Source organism: Myripristis murdjan, chromosome 10 (genome assembly GCF_902150065.1).
Source record: "Myripristis murdjan chromosome 10, fMyrMur1.1, whole genome shotgun sequence".
NCBI classification, from domain to species: Eukaryota; Metazoa; Chordata; class Actinopteri; order Holocentriformes; family Holocentridae; genus Myripristis; species Myripristis murdjan.
Window position 1 is genome coordinate 11798449 of NC_043989.1, and position 17291 is coordinate 11815739.

Sequence of the window (17291 nt, forward strand, 5' to 3'; positions counted from 1 at the left end):
AATATGTAATAATGTACTATGTGCTTGGTCTAAAACTCGGCTATACATGGCCAATAATGATCCTGGGCTATATAAGAGCTAAAGCATGGATTCGACACTGAAATGGCATCGACAGGGGCGTCCCAGTCGCTCACAGGATAAGAGTGTGTACCACTTGTGAAGGCTGAGTCCTGATCACAGCATCCTGGGTTCAAATCTGACCTCAGGCCCTTTGCTGCATGTCACCCCCCTCTCTCCCCTGGACTGTGACTGTCAAATAAAGCAGAAATGATCGTTAAAAAAGAATCAGCATCTAGTGCCCAGAGTATTTAGTCTCAGTGAAGCTTTCATTCGCACACAATACCCCGTTGTGATCAAGTATTTGCAAAGGAATGAATCAAGTTTTCTCATTGCTCGCAACCGTGGCTATTTGTGTTGTAGATGACTCTGCTGGAGGGTAATGTAGCAGTCAGCGGTGGTTTTGCTTACGTGTCGCAGCAGGCCTGGATCCTCAATGACTCACTGAAAGAGAACATCCTGTTTGGGAAAGAGTATGACCAAGAGAAGTAAGATCAGCCACAGTATGACTTTGCAGTGAGCACAGGCCAAAGCCGCTATGATTCATCTCTAACGTCACGTCCTCGTTTCCTCATCAGATACGACGCTGTCCTGGAGGCCTGCTGTCTTGTCCCAGATCTTTTAGAGCTACCGTATGGAGACATGACTGAGGTATCTTAGGAAAACTTCTTCTCATTAATGTGACTTTCTTTGGAAAATGCTTGACACTTCATTACGTCCCCCGCAATTTACCATCAATGCGTGCAAAAAATTTTTAAGCCCATGCAAAACCAATGACATAGCACCTAATTGGTCAAAAAGCTTGTCTTGCACCGGTGACAAGTCTTAATGCCGACTTTTAGCGCTGAAAATATGTCAGTGCCCGCTAATGGTTTCAGTAAATTTCTGCCACTGTACACAGCAGCTTCAGTGTGTGTAAATTAGGGTTCCCACATGTGATGGAATTTCTGGAAGGTCACAGAATTTCAAAAAGTCTGTTTTAGACCGGCAAAATAAGAGAATGTAATAAATTCTTATGAATTTTTCATGTCAAATAGGGGATGTCAAGGAATTTTGTCAGTCTTAATTTAAAAGCATCAGTAACTAAGTCATTCACCAAATATAATATTTATCTTCCATTGCGGCCATTGCAAGTCATAGAAATCCAACATTTTAATCATGGAAACGGAAAAATCAGGAAATTCTGCATCTGACGTAGAGAGATGGGTGCTTTTTGAACATTTCTCTTCCTTTTTCCTTCCAGATCGGGGAGAGAGGTGCCAACCTGAGCGGTGGGCAGCGTCAGAGAGTGAGCCTAGCACGTGCCCTCTACAGCGAGCGGCCCATACTGCTGCTGGACGACCCTCTCAGCGCCGTTGATGCTCACGTGGGGTCGTACCTCTTCCACCATGCCATCCGGGGCGCTGCCAAGGGAAGGACGGTGCTCTTTGTAACACACCAGCTGCAGGTAAGGAAATATCTGAGATTTACTAATTACACGTGTAAGAATGGGTGCTGAAATGGTCCGCTAATCCTGCAGTTTCTTTATAAACACAGGCTGATAGACATTTGCGATTTGGTCTAGTTTCAGTGGCGTTAAATGAGTGCATTCCGTGTCCCTCCTAATCTGTTTTCACTCTCCTGTGGAGCTGAAAGGAGCGGTTCTAAAGCAACCCTGATTAGATGAGAAGAATTTTTTAATATATTCAGTGCTAAAATCTCTATGCAGTCTGTGTAGCATTGAATCATTGCTGTCCTGCCCCTGTTTTTTATTCCCAGTATCTGTCAGAGTGTGACGATGTAATTCTGATGAAGGACGGGCAGATTGCCGAGCATGGCACCCATGCTCAGCTAATGGGCAAAGAGCGTGACTATGCCACCCTATTCAACAGCATGCAACAGGAGGTAAGGCCAGGGGCACATGAGGCGCCAGGCCAGCTCTTTGTGAATAAGAGCGTCTTTGCCCCCCTACACAATAACATTGTACATTACAAGCTGAATAATTCATAAGCCCAGAGAGGCAGGCCCGGTGGCTGGGAAATGTTAATACATACAGGGCCTTTCATTATTTATGCGTGCATTGATTTACTGGTAGGCTGCTAAAGACCCTGTCACAGATATCTCTGTTTAAATGACTTACTTGGTATTGTTACAACTGCTGTGATTTGTGGTGGGGGTCTGTTTTCAAAGCTCGCCTTCTCCCCCCCGTCTTTGTGTCGCTCAGAATCTGGTGAAAAAGAATCTGAAAAACAAGCAGCAGAGGGCAGGGGAGGAAAAGGCGGAGACTGCCGTCGCTGTTGCCAAGGTCACAAGACCAAAGGTGGAGAACAAGAATGGAGGTGAGCGTCCCTTTGACCTTCCACGCCACAGAAGTGTTTCCTGAATGTATTTTTGTTTGTTTGTCTCAGACTGGCTCGCAGAAGAACTTCATTTATTTTCCTCCTCCTCTCTTCCTTCTCACTATTGATTCAGGACAACTGATGAAAGCCGAGGAGAAGGGGTCCGGTGCAGTGGCGTGGTCCGTCTATGCCGCCTACATCAAAGCAGCCGGAGGTCCACTGGCATTCATCATCAACATTTTCTTCTTCCTCTCCACCACAGGCAGCATAGCCTTCAGTAACTGGTGGCTGAGCTACTGGATCAGGCAGGGCAGTGGGGTGAGTTTGGCCAGGTTTCTGCTTCACTATAAAAGAGGTTCCTCTCTATTCTGTAAGTGGTTCCCACAAGAAAAATAACTACTATGCTTCAGTGAGTTGTGGCAGCCAACTGAGCATTAATCTGAATGTGCCTGATTAAAAAAGTAACAGCACCACGGTAAACTTAATTAAAAACAAGCACCAGTAGTGAAGAAACAGATGTGCTGCAAAGCTGCCAGTGTCTGCTATGGAGAAATGTGCTTAGAATAGAAAATATCACTGGACTGACTGCTTTTCATGTGCTTTTTGTATGCCAAAATGTGGTTTTCTCTAATTCATTAAAGACAAAACTCCTAGTTGGGAAGCAGTAGCATTTTTTTTCTCTTTCATAGTAATTTGTTGTTCCATCTGCCCCCAGAACACATCATTAATCTTGGTGAATGAAACGGTGACAAGCAACAGTATGAGGCTCAATCCGCACATTCAGTACTATTCAACTGTTTACGTCTTATCAATGGGAGCTGCGTTATTGCTGAAGACAGTGAGAGGCCTTGTGTTTGTAAAGGTAAGCCTCTCCAAACATTTTCCTCTGTTCACCTGTCTTGGGCTTTGTCCACTTAACCGTTGTTGAACTTGGAAAGGACAGTACCCTTCAAAGGCAATGTGAACAGCTGATAGACTATTGTTGTACAACTTTGCAGCACTTTGCACACTAATTGTCTATATTGTAGTTTGTTCACACTCTCATAGTTCCAGCGCTATAATTGCAAGTGCCTGTGGGCCAAATCCATTTATCTGTCTAGTGCCATGACTCACAGCTTTACAAGGGCTGTGTGTGTCCTTGTGTATGTTTGTGTGTGTGTGTGTGCATACAGCTGCACATGCATGTCACTGTCCCTTCGGGTGTGTGTCCCCTTTTTCAAGCTAACCCTTCCTGACAGTGCATTGCAGAGGTTAGGTCCCCACGTTATTGTGTGCCACTTGAAATTGCTAATTTTTTCAAAGATGCGTAATCTTTTTTTTTTTTTTTTTTTTTTTTACCCCTAGCTGTGATGAGATCTTTGGGAGTGTTGAATATTCCATTAATAGCATTAATGTGTTCTCTGCTGCCACAAGTAATTCCTGTCCAACTGGCGAGATGTCTCTCGTGCGGTTGGTCATGACCTTTAAACGTCAGCCTCCCAGAAACTCATTAAGTGAAGATTTGACAGGTTACCTTGCCGGATGAAAAAAAAATCTTTAACATTTGAATGCCTTGATTAACCATGGATGCACATCAGCAGCATATGGTGTGGCCGCATTAGTGACATGGCTGTGAGTGCTGTATCTCTGTGTCGTTTGTTGTGTCTGCGCACATTCAGGAGTAGCTTCCACACAAATGTCTGTTTATCCAAGCTGCGACTGTTTCCATATGTTTGTTAAGGTTGTTTGGTTACATTATGTCGGGCTCCATGTTCAAACGCTGCTGTGGTTGTATCTGATGACAGTGCACGGTGAAGGCGGCCTCCGCGCTCCACGACAAGCTGTTCCGCAGGCTCCTCCTCAGCCCCATGCACTTTTTTGATACAACACCTCTGGGTCGTATCCTGACCCGATTCTCCAGAGACATGGATGAGGGTGAGGCCTGATTTGACTTGACTGCGAACCTTCTCCCCAGAGAGCGCTCAGTCAGTGAAGTCACCGCAGTTGACACAGTGTAGTGCCGAGACACGGTGCGATTTGACAGAGTGTTTTCACTGCTGAGTCGCTCTCTGTTATCCACTTCACTTGTGCCTTTGTTTGCCATCTTGCTTTGTGAGTAGTTTTGATTTGTCTCTCTTAGTTTGGACACCGCCTCAAGGCATGGTATTTTTATAGGCTCTATAGGCTCTTGCATGCATAAATTTGCATTTTATTGCCTTTTCTCTGTTTTATCATCGATTTGTTGAGTTGCAGATATGAATAAATAAAATTACAAAAATCACAATATCTTTGACACACCTCAATATCAATATTGTGACTGAAGCGATGACCACTGGTTCTTTAGTAATGTGGATATGATGACCACATGTCTAGAGGCAAATAAGAGAACAACTAGTCAGCAGTCTAATAAGTTTGGAAAATCCTTTTACTGTAACACAGCCTTTAGAACCAGGAAAACACAACTCATCATGATATCTCGATGTTGCAATGCCCAAAATCCCAGGTGATTTCTAGTCTCATATGACCCTGCGTCAGAGCATTGTATCACATCTCTGCTTCATTACCTCCGTGTGTTATCATGGTGCAAATAAATAAACTCAAATTCCCCACAGAAGCAAATCACATAACAGAGTCAGGGGGGGGAAAAAAATAAACATTCCTCACATGTGTGGATCGATCCAGTACTACACAGTGCGTCTGATACATCGTGTCTCTCTCCGCCTCACAGTGGACGTGCTTCTGACCATGCAAACCGAAATGCTGCTGCAGAACCTGACGCTGGTGCTGTTTTGCCTGGTCATGGTGGGCATCGTCTTCCCCTGGTTCCTGCTCTCCATCCTGCCCCTGGGAGCCTTCCTCTGCATTGTCAACCGCGTCTCCAGGTCAGGCTTGCATCAGTGTCATGGTTGATGAGGATGAAGGTGAAGATGATGTGCATACTGTAGCAGACAATTTTAAATCACACTCCATTTCCCTACCTGCGCAGTGTTGGACAAGACCCAAATTACATTTTGTGGGAACTAGTATCTTAACACAGTGTTTTTTCAGTTCTCAGATCGTATTACTAGATGCCTCTTACAAAAAGTATAAAAAGTGAAAATCCTGCATCTCATTTAGGCAACATGCTACTAATAGAGAAATGAGAGTGACTTACTATTTTAAAAAGACAGTAATGATCTTACATTGCATTTGAAAACTACTGAATACACACTTGGCAGCGATAGTGGGTGGATAATGCAAAGGTAATTGAACAAGAGACTTTATTAAAGGCTAACTTTTTAAAGTAACAACTTGTTACTTTGGATGTTAATTAGCAAAGTAAAGTAATTACTTTCAGAAGTAGCCTTCTCCCACACAGTCTGAAAGTGTGTAGACCAGAGCTGGTTATTGATTTCATTTTTTCTCCACTCTGGTCTGTTGTATATGTTGCTGGAATACCCCGGGACGGTTTGATGACTCAGCTTTGGTCATTATTTAGGGTTTTGCCGCAATTGTGTAATAAAATCGGTCCACTAAGGAGAAGAACAGCTTGCTGGCGTCTTGGGAAATAAGCACGGTATCTTGTTTCCCGTATGAGAAAGGTCAAGAAAAACATGACTCTGAGTCTTATGGTTACGCTGGTGCAACATTAGAAAGTACAAAAACAAGATCAATTAAGGTTCAAAATGCCACTATATTGCAGAGTTGAACTAATTCTAAATGTTTTTATAATATAGTGACTCTTAGTTTGTGCGACACAAATGAAATCGATATGGACAAAGATGTTGATCTTTGATGCAGAGAGTTTTAGATATGCCAGCACATTTGGAAGAGATATTCCTGAGTATTACTGAAAGGTAATGATCACCCGTGGCGTCAGACAGGATGAAGTATCTTACAAAGTCACGGTGTCCCCGGATTTGAATATCTCATGTATGTTACATCAAAATGGATCTCCCATTGGAATTACCCACTTCTAAAGCGGCTTTATTGAATTGTGAAATGAAACTGCCCAGGGCATAAACATGTTTGTCTGGAATGCAGCCTCAGTGCGTGGAAGTGTCATGTTCTTTCCTTCTCTCTTTTGAGCTTTTATGAGAAAAACCGAGTGATTCATTGGAGACTTGTTATTCACATGCACCATCAATTCTATCTTTGCATCTAAAAGTAGAAAGACACCTCACCTTTGTCAATAAACCCCTCGTTCTCACACTTCCTCGTGGACTGGGTGTCTGGTGTCTTTCTGGCTGCCCGGGTGTATTGCCGTGTTGGTGTGTGTGTGTGACGGCAATATTACACATAAATCAGATAGTGGAAAATGACCACAGCACTGTCAGGAAAATGGTTGCTATGGCCCGGGGAGAGTCCTCCTCCATCCCACCTGTGCTCTCCTATCATCATTGTCCACCTGTCTGTCACACAACTGCACTGTCATTGGAGTTAATGCTTTTTCCATTCCATCAGTCCTCAGCAGTGCTTTGCTATTCAGTCATAATGTCTGTACTCGCTTCAAGATCGCACAAAGTAGATAAGGTGAGGAAGGCATCAGTATCAGTTGAACAAAAATGTGAAGTGCATATTTTTTGCAATGCAGTGTTGGCCCTAAAAAAAAAGAGAGAGACTAAAGTCACCTTAACAAAAGCATGCACTTCACATTTCATACGGTGTATTAAAAAAAAAACGAATAATATCACACTTCTGTAAACACTTCAGCGATATGGAGATTGCCAATATGGGGGCATGAACCTAAGCCTACGCTGCCATCTCAAAGCTAAACGCCCACTTATTATTTTTAAAGTTACCGTATTTATTCTGTGCTGTGGCTCAGAATAAGAATGACATAAATCTAAAGTCGCAAGTCCTCATGGGTAGAGCAGGAAATACTGGAGCCTGATTGAGAGACAATAACCAGCTCCTCTTATTCAAATGAGGCAAATCCTCTGAGAAAAGGCTTTTCAGTCAAAATGTAACAAACTTGCCTGATTAGAGGGAATTTAATAATTGTTTAGGGAGGGGAGCCAATCAAAACCAAAACTGTCTGTAAAAAAAAAAAAAGATTGATTTTTTTTTTTTTTTTTTTAAATGCAGTAACTTTCAAAGAATACTGGTTTTGTGCCCACAAAGCCATTTGCTGTCACTCCATCTCACACAGTGTGTAAGACAACTTCCAATTGCTCAAGCCAAGATAAACATGAAGCCTTAATTTGGGTTTCTGTGTTTTGTCATCATTTCACTGTGCCTGATTGTGCCCTAATTGAGTGTTTTCATCTAAGCACACACATTACGTTGCACTCTGCTGACTGCCAATCACCTGACACCCACAGGAGGAAATGATAGTCTGTGTCAAGAAATTATCCCTCAGAAACATTTTGCCTGACAAATTTAATTGACACATGGGACGTCATCGTCGGCCCGGGCAGCGGTTAAATTGAAGCCAGGTCGGATGCTACAAAGTCTGTATTTTAAAAATGAGTTTAAAAAAATTACCTTTACTGTGCACTGCAAAATAGCCGGACAAAACATGAAATTAGATGCAGGCACTAGTAAATGGGCATTCAGTTTATAAATTTAAATTTCAACAGTATCTACAGGAAACATCTTTGATATACATATATAAATAGATTAAATACAAATTCCCGTGGTAATAATGGAAGTTAAATATTCAACATCGTGTTTCTCCATTTCCAGGATTATGATTCGTGAATTGAAGCGCCTGGAGAATATCAGCCAATCACCATTCACCTCTCACATCACCAGCAGCCTGCAGGGACTCTCCACCATCCATGCCTACGGACGAGGGCCCAGCTTCCTCCTCAGGTGAGAAATGCTCTTGTTATCAGAGAGCTACACTATCCTTACCTCTTGTATGTCATTGTTAGACTATTTAAATACAAATGTGTTTATAATACAATATCATATGTTATATATTGCATAGGTACTTGCCTTATATCACATCACAAATTTCATATTTTGTTACATTTTCATACATAACCAATTTTCATACATAACACATCGTTTTCACTGGTGTGTCCTTTGTTTCAGTCAGCTTTGCCGCTCTTTTGCCGACTCTCATGCTGTAATTCATACATTTTTCATGCTCCTCATCCATACATGATTACTTCACATGTTCTAAGACCTGCAATTATAGGTTGCATGTTGATATAGTTCCTGCTTACTGTTGTTATTTATGCTCCTTTTTTCCCATGTCATGTAACTGTTTGTTGATGCAAACACCCAGTTTCCCCACAGGGATTATTAATGTTTCATGTCACCCCGTCTTATTTATAGTTCACTGCCACATTAGTAAACACACTGAACCTCAGTTGAGCTTGGAAGGGCTGACTCCTGCTCGCATTTGCCTGAGCTGAAATGAGTTTATCTTTCTGTCCAGATATCAGGAATTGTTGGACACCAACCAGGCCTCCCACTACCTCTTCAGCTGCGCCATGCGTTGGCTGGCTGTCCGACTAGACCTCATCAGCATCTCTCTCATCACTGCTGTAGCACTTCTCATTGTCTTCATGCACAAGCAGATACCTCCAGCCTATGCAGGCCTTGCTATATCATATGCAGTGCAGGTTTGTAAACATACATATTTATGTGGGAAATATGAGCGGTACTAATCTCCTGAAGGGTTGAGAAGAGGGGTTTCCAGCCACACGGTCAGCAATTTGAATTCCCAGACAGATTAGGAAGGGTAAAGTGAATACCCAACAGCTAGCATCATGGTGCCCTTGAATACAGTGTTTAAAGGGCAAATTCACCCCTGGATACTTTTACACTTTTGCATATCAGTAATTTATGATATTTAATGCATTCCATTTTGTGATGAAGTGTGCTTAATTACTTTTTTGGCATATCAATTTGCCCTCAACCTACCTTGTCTTCCCCTGCTTCAATTAGTGGTTTCCTACATTTCCTAGAATCAACTTCAGCTGCCCCCAGAGAATGGGCATGAACTTGTTACACTCAGCGGTGTGTTGTAAGTTGAGGTGGAGACAGCAAAAGCAATAGCATGGCAAAAACAAGAGTTTTTCCAGTTCAGAAAAAGTGAATGCTGCACTCTTTGCTCAGAATGTACCCACCTTGTGGCAGCATTGCCCCATGGTGTAATGTAGGTGCAATCAGCCAAGAAATTGGTGTCCCGGCCTTTTCTATGATGGATTTATTCCTGTGTGATTGTTAAACATGGATGCAAAGTGGAGGTTACAGAAAAAAAGCCCTTTCTCTTTCATTGAGAGAAATAAAAGTGAACTGTCGTAGGTTGGATTTTTGTGTTAAACTACTATTTGCTCCGGTGGCACTGCTCATTTGTAAGCAGGAAAAGACAGTGTGTTGCGGTGAAAGCTCCCAGGTGTCAGTGTCCAACTGTTTGCATGTAAAGCAGAGCAACGCTGAAAAAAATCATCACAACACATCTCTAGATAAATAAAGGTTAAAAAGTCAAGCTTGTCATGCATAAATTTAGGTGCAGTGTTGCTGGAGGATACATCATGGTGCAATGCACACGCGAGGGCTTTTGTTTGCTCGTAATGTTTTTTTTAGCCCACTGGTGATGGGTGCAAAGACCAAATTGATTCATGTTATAGTAAAAGGAGACAAATCAGGAAATCTGTGTATTGGGTTGTAAACTTTTGTAGGTTTTAGTGCTCCTTCATTTTAGGAAATTGCAGCACCCTTAGAGTTCGAGTGTTTTTGCATTCATTTGGTGTGAAGCCAACTCTCTCCTCCTTTCCCACCTCCAGCTGACAGGCTTGTTTCAGTTCACGGTGCGGCTGCTCTCAGAGACAGAGGCTCGGTTTACATCGGTGGAGAGGATCAATCATTACATAAAGGTAAGAGCGGTGCCACTAATGACGTCAGTGTGGCACAAATGCACAGTGGGGGAGTGAGGTGGATCGTGTGGCACCCAGTCGATACCGCACACACATACGCTCAGACAGTGTGGGGAATAATACACACCATCAGACAGAGAGCAGCACAATATGACAGAGCATTTGGACTCAGGGCAGCCTTTTGTTCAGGCAGTAGTGTCTGTGTGTGTTTGTGTGTGTTGCGTGCATGCATGTGTGTCTTTGTATGTATGTGTGTGTGCGCGCGCGCGTGTGATGAGCACAGCAGGAAGCAGATGGAGCCCAGTGTGAGGGCTCTACACATTTCACAGCACATGACAGGGCTTGTTTCACACAACAGCCATCAAGCCATAAAGATGCGAATACCAACTCAACTTTTTCGCTCGGTCTCAAGCACCAAGAGGAGCTCCCAGAGAGAAAAATCTATGAATTACACCACAAGTGAGGCAGGGGGCTTACACCTCTGTGGAGATACAAAGATTAATACCAGATACCATCACCGGTTCTTATCTCAGACTCTAGAGAGTGAAGCACCCAGGCAGAGTCCCGGGGTAGCCGCTCCTGCCCTCTCCTGGCCTCAGCAGGGAAGCATCACCTTCCAGGATGTGGAGATGCGTTACCGCGATGATCTGCCGCTGGTGCTCAAAAAGTTATCCTTCACCATCCTGCCTGAGGAGACAGTGGGGATTGTGGGCCGCACAGGGTCAGGTATGACCTTTTTTATGAACCTCCAGTCGGTAGCCTTTAAAGCCTCTTTTTACATCTCTCTCTCATCTTATATACGTCTGCTATTTACTGAACCAAAATGGACGCCTCAGCAGTTCATTGTTTGGAGTCACTGAACGTTAATCATATGATGTTACAATTTTGCACTAGTTTCAGGTTTTCAACACAGACTTTAATAAAAGGCGTCCTTAGGGGTTCAAGCCCAAAAGGCTGAAGCCCTATTGTTTTTGTGCTGGTTTATTTATTTTTTATTTTTTTTACTGCTTCTCCTCCTTTTTCTTCTTCTTTAGAAATGTGTTCGCAAATTCCTGTGAGATGGTAAATGATAGAGACATGAAATTTTGCTCACTGAGCGGAAGTTTTGTGCAAGTGCTACCCAAGAAATATGTCCCCAATCGGCCTGATGAGGATGCTTTAATTAAAGGTCAAAATTTTGAACTTTGAAAAGTTATAACTCCTACACTGTAAGTCTGATTTACACAAAACTTTGTGCAGACATCCATCTATCCTCACTCTACTAATTTGCCTCAAGAACCCATAAAGTCTGCCATACTGGATTTTCCACCATGTTGAGTTCTAGAAATACGTTTTTTGACATCTCGTCCTGAAGCGTAGGTTCACTTGCTTCCAAATTCGCGGTGGATCAGTACTGGAACATGCTAATCAAAAGTTGCATAAATCTTATTGATATCTTATTTAGTTTTTAAAATATTGACCAATGAACTTCAAAAGGGCGTGGCGCAGCACATAAGTAACAGTTTCATTCAAATCGATCACAAGGGGGCGCTACAGATAAAAAAGAAATTAAAAATTGGATGTGGCTTAACGCAAATCAGAATTATAGCTCATTATAGAATTTTTTTGTCCAGTCATCATAAAACTCAGGTTTTTATAACAATGTTGAACCGTGTGTAAAACTGTTTTGAAATTGCTCAATAGGGGGCGCCACAAATCAGTAACAGATTGTTCAGACATCACTAACCTTGGTGCATATTTTTAATGAAGCTGTTGGAGCTTCCATCTTCTAAGGGTCTGCATTGGGTTGATTCCCTGAATCCCTGCTTGTGGCTATATTTGTTTTTTGTTTGTTTGTTTGTTTGTTTGTTTGTTTGTTTGTTTTGCTTGTTTTTTTGTTTTTGTTTTTTAAATAAGTACTATATGTATTCACAGAGTATCTTTTTTATGTGTTTACAGGAAAGTCCTCTCTGGGCGTTGCTCTGTTCAGACTCGTGGAGCTGACAGGAGGCTTGATTACCATTGATGGGATCAATATTGCCCATATTGGCCTGGATGACCTGCGGAGCAAGCTAGCCATCATTCCCCAAGAGCCCGTGCTCTTTATTGGCACCATCAGGTAATCCACTGATAAATACTTCTGTTATCAAGTACTGTAGGGTGGTACCAAACTGTCTGCTGTGGCTTAGGAAAATTGGCACTCATGACTGGGAAGTCATGTGGATCAGCTGAGAGTCCATGAGCAGAGGATGTGAATCAGCTGTTTGGGATGCCTTTAAGATCTTTACCATATCCTGTGGTTGAGTGTCTCATGATGTGTAATGAGCACAGTAGTGGCCATAAAGGCTAATGGACTCAGTACTGGGAAGTCATAGCAATAAAAACTGTCAAGTAAAGGCAGTGAGAAACAAACACAGACCAGACAAGATTCAGTAATTTATTGCCATTTCATCTAGTGTTGCTAGGAATTTGCTTCAGTTGTGCACCTGGACAACTCAATAAATAGTTACAAAATTCTGGGTGTGCATTGACATTGAATTTTTGAAAGTTGCAGATTCCCTTCTTTAGTCTCTGGTGAGAAATTAGACAGCTCATCAAGATGAGTGACAGGTATTGGTGAGTGAAATTCACCAACTGAGGAGGAGGAAGGCAGGATTAATAATAGACTTCCTGCATCAGGGAGAAAATTTTCATTTTGTAGCTTTTAATTCAGTTTAAAAAAGAATATAATTTCTTTGCCAATAGGACCAATTTGGACCCATGGGATCAATACACGGATGCTCAGATATGGGAAGCACTTGAGAAGACGCATATAAAAGAGCTGGTAGGCGGAAAGATGGCTCAACACTGTCAATACATCATTCATTGCTTCAATCGAGTGAGCCCATTAAAGCTGCTTCTCATAACCACACACGTCTTTGACTTTCCTCAGGTCAGCCAGCTGCCTCACTCCCTCCAGTCAGAGGTAACAGAGAACGGAGAGAACTTCTCAGTGGGAGAGCGGCAGCTTCTCTGTGTAGCCAGAGCCCTGCTGAGACACAGCAAGGTACCGATTGTAGAATACTGCTGTTTCACATTCGCACGCGTCAGAACATTCTTGGTGGTGGGTGTGGGGGTGTGGGGGTGTGGGGAGGGAGGGTGACAATGGCCGCTTGCGTAAGACAGAGAGGGATACAGAGCTTTGTCATATCATTCACTAATCAATCTGCACTTCCTGCATGGCAAAACATTGCCACCCAGTGGCTCACATTGTAACTTCATGTAGTGGGCTGGTTGTAAAGATCTAAACCAGGAGTGTTGAACCCTGTGCCATGGAGGGCCAAGAGGCTGCAGGTTTTCATTCCAACCAGAAACTCCACCAGGTTGTTTCACTGATTAGTCACTTCTCTCTGTTTGAATGTGAGGCAGTCTGTGAAAGCACCTGGTGGAGTTTGTGGTTGGAATGAACACCTGCAGCCTCTTGGCCCTCTATGGTACATGGCTCGACACCCCTGATCTAAACTGTGCATCAACATGTTTTTTATACAGCAGGCATCAGCATTATAAGCTCAAGGCAAAGTTTATTTGGTACAATCGGTTTTCTCATCCTGTCTATTCTTGTCTGATGTTGTCTAGTGGACTAGTTCTCATTTGATGTTAAAGCATGTTGACTTTGTGTAAAATCCTCTGTTTTCTAGATACTTCTACTGGATGAGGCAACAGCTGCCATTGACTCTGAGACAGACCGTCTGATCCAGGAGACCATTTCCGACGCGTTCAGTGGCTGTACCACCCTCATCATCGCCCACCGTCTCAACACCGTTATGAACTGTGACAGAGTCATGGTCCTGGACAATGGACAGGTAGGTGTAAATGTTACATGGGTGATACTGCAAGATTTAGCATCCTGGTGTAAACTCACTCCTGAGTTGAAATATCCATGCTTTGCTGTCTCTCTGCTGTAAACTATCTGATAAAGCAGTAACACGAGCCAGATCAACAGCAAATGCTGAGTGTGAATTGCCTATTAGTTACCAATGACCCTTTGTTACATGAACTTGTGTCTAGACATTTAAATGCTTTTCATCTGCTACCTAAGGGAATCAACTTACACTGCAAATTTATATGATGCATATACGAACTGATTATTTGTTTTTAGACCAATTTATTGATTAAGCATGTTGTAATTATTATTTGATTTTCTGGCTTGCTGTTAAATGCATGAACTGATTATATGGTATATCATTTGCATCCTCGTAGATTTTGGAGTTTGACAGTCCTGCTGCCTTGCTGGCAGATGAACACTCCAGATTCAGAGCCATGATAGAAGCATCGGATGCCAAACGGGACGAAGCACACCAGAGCTGAACCCATGACGTGTACTGTGACACCGTAAAAAATACAGCAGAATGCTCGAGTTGCACAAGTAACATTAAACCCAATCCTGCCACAGAAATAAAGTGAAATATAGAGGCTCGTGCAGAAGCTGCTATATGTAACGTGTCTGTTTATTGCAAAACCAAAGACTTGTTGACCGCGTTTCAGAAGGACATGTCTAAGACGGACATATCTAACTATGCAAAGAAAGACGTAATAGCCTCTTGTTCTTTGCTGCTGTGTCACAAGAGTTATTCTTTTTCTTCTTGGAGCCAAAAAAATTAACTTCAAGTGAAATGGAGCAATGACTCTTACAAAAGCACTTTATAGTTCATGTATGTAGATACATGGAGGTGTTTGTGGTGCTTCGCTTTTCCCCTATCTCCAAGAGGTAGGCTAATCATTGAAACTCTTAATGTTTTATTAATATATTATTAATGTAACGAGGCATGCACCGTGTAGAAATGTCCAGTCAGGTAGAGAACATGCTCGTGCTTGACAGTGTTACCTAGATTATGACGTAAGTCTACACAGTGTAACATTGTTGATATGAATGATTGCATAAGCATTAATCAGTCAATACACTGTACCTCCAAAAAAAAAATCACTTTGTAACCATTCCACTGAGGTACTGTGTGAAAATGTAGAATTTTACCGTTTTCTTATCACATTTACTGTTTAATACAACTGAATTGTATCAGATGCTGTATGTGTCTCCAGCCCTCAACATTTGCAAGTTATGAAATGGGCTTAGAGTGTTTGTCTGCTTTTTTAAATGGTATGCAAATATTGTATTTTCCCTATAAATCCAAATGCTGAAGTTTCAAATCTGCACATTTTATTTTTGGTGTGTAACCAAGTAAGTTCTTATGTACGTGAAATGGGAGATCAGGCATGTTGAGGCTGTAAAACAAAAGGTACATTTGATTATTTGTACAAAAACTAAACATAATATGAAAAGCAGCACTCATTTTGTATTTTTGTTATGTTATTATTAATTTTCTTTTCTTTTTTTTTTTTTACAAAGCTAGATTGTAAACATCTGCCTTATAATCATGTACGGTGAGGAGTGCAATATCTTTCTATTGCAGTGATAAATTATCAAAATTGCCTTTGTTTAACACTTGACATTGTCATTTTGCAGTATGTTTTGTGAATGTTTGATTTTTGTTATAAAAAATCTTTCAATAAAGATATTTTTATACAAGCTCAATGCTCAGTTATCTATCTTGCATGAGAGGCCTTACTGGTATTTTACAATAATTTATAACAATGCTAACAATCTCATCAAACAGGGCTGAAAAAGGGCAAAAATATGTAGCCACTTCCTCCATCTGCACTGTAACACATGCATAAAGCAGCAGGCCAAGAAATTCACCGGTTTCATCGCTGAGATCAAGAGACAAGACTGGAGAGATCCAAAAGAGAAGCACCATGATGTGATGCAGCTCGGCTCCTGGAGAGACCAGCTGATCAGGAAATGCCTGTCTCTGGACTGAATATTGATCACTAGCTGCACTGACATCCTCTCTACAGCTGACACTGTGTTGGTGCAGGTCATTAAGGGTGTGTGTGTGTGTGTGTGTGTGTGTGTGCGTGTGCTTGAAGGACTCACACTGTGAGTGGACTCACAGGGACATAAGCTGTCAGATGTGAAGTGCTCTACACATTACTCATGGACAATGAGTGAATGTGTGAGCGTGTGGGTTTCTGCCCAGGTCCATGAGTTGCTTTGCATCTAATAATCTAAAAACACACAACCAAAAATTATAGCATTTGTCCATTACATTGTCTGGATATTTTTGTGTGTGTGTGCGTGTGTGTATGTGAGAGAGAGAGAGAGAGAGAGAGAGAGAGAGAGAGAGAGAGAGAGAGGGGAAGGGGTAAATGTAAAACCACTGATGTTTGAAAAAAAAAAAACAATATAGGAGCTTGACTTTTGTGCTTTGGAAATTATGCTTAACCTACTCTTATCAATATTTAGTAACTGAAAGTGCAGATAGTGGAACCCTGTAAGTGTTTGTACGTCTTGCTTCCCAGGCTACGGTTCAGCTCCCTGACCTTGTGTGCTTCAACAATATGTTTTCTTAAATGATGCCTCCCACTGTACTATAAATTCACTCTTCCTCACAGGCCTTGTATGCCTGTGTTGTAAGGTGTATGTGTGCACTGCTCTGACTTTTATTTTTACATTTGTTTTTTCTGTTCATTTGTCTGTCTCTCAACATTCACTGACCTGTCAGTTTACCTGTCTCAGGAGATTAGTGTCTGCATTAAAAGGAGTGCTGTTAACAGTGCTGACTGAGTGTTTAAATGTGGAATCATAAACAAATCTTCTAAAATGTACAGATATCCTGGGGTTCCTCCCTCCTTCCCTTCCTTCTCTCCTTTCGTCCTTGCTTCTTTCCTTCTCTCCTTCATTCATTCCCTCCTCCTCTAGGAGACGAAGTATTGGACTGGAAACATTCGATTCCCCCCCACATATCATTACTGCATGATTTATTGTTTTCCTGGCCACACCAGTAAGAATGGTCGTTCAATTCCTCTGGGCTGTGTGTGAGCCAATGAATGCAGCACATGTGGACTAAAGCTGTCATGCACACCATGATGATAAAGTATGTATCCCAACCCATTAAGCCATTTTTGTAATATCATTTTAACATAATTTAACCTCAGTTGAAAAATGCCTAGTTTATAGTTTACAGAGCAACACTACTTGTAAAGGTGGAAAGCACTACTCATTATTATTACAGTGCCACTACAATGTTATTAATTATTTCTTTGTATT

General features: G+C 42.0%; 1 protein-coding gene across 4 annotated transcripts in view; it reads left to right on the forward strand.

The window, feature by feature from the left end:
* Positions 1-15713, forward strand: part of LOC115366222 (multidrug resistance-associated protein 5) — a 29684-nt gene extending 13971 nt beyond the window's left edge. For all 4 annotated transcript variants that reach the window (XM_030061569.1, XM_030061568.1, XM_030061570.1 and 1 more), the window contains exons 12-29: positions 421-545; positions 636-708; positions 1301-1504; positions 1816-1941; positions 2261-2375; positions 2509-2693; positions 3091-3237; positions 4160-4289; positions 5083-5236; positions 8022-8150; positions 8725-8911; positions 10079-10168; positions 10702-10894; positions 12107-12266; positions 12893-12971; positions 13080-13193; positions 13825-13989; positions 14387-15713. In XM_030061569.1, coding sequence (XP_029917429.1) covers positions 421-545; positions 636-708; positions 1301-1504; positions 1816-1941; positions 2261-2375; positions 2509-2693; positions 3091-3237; positions 4160-4289; positions 5083-5236; positions 8022-8150; positions 8725-8911; positions 10079-10168; positions 10702-10894; positions 12107-12266; positions 12893-12971; positions 13080-13193; positions 13825-13989; positions 14387-14494 — 2484 coding nt within the window. In that variant the 3' untranslated portion in view covers positions 14495-15713. The remainder of the gene's footprint in view (positions 1-420; positions 546-635; positions 709-1300; positions 1505-1815; positions 1942-2260; positions 2376-2508; positions 2694-3090; positions 3238-4159; positions 4290-5082; positions 5237-8021; positions 8151-8724; positions 8912-10078; positions 10169-10701; positions 10895-12106; positions 12267-12892; positions 12972-13079; positions 13194-13824; positions 13990-14386) is intronic.
* Positions 15714-17291: the final 1578 nt, after the last annotated feature.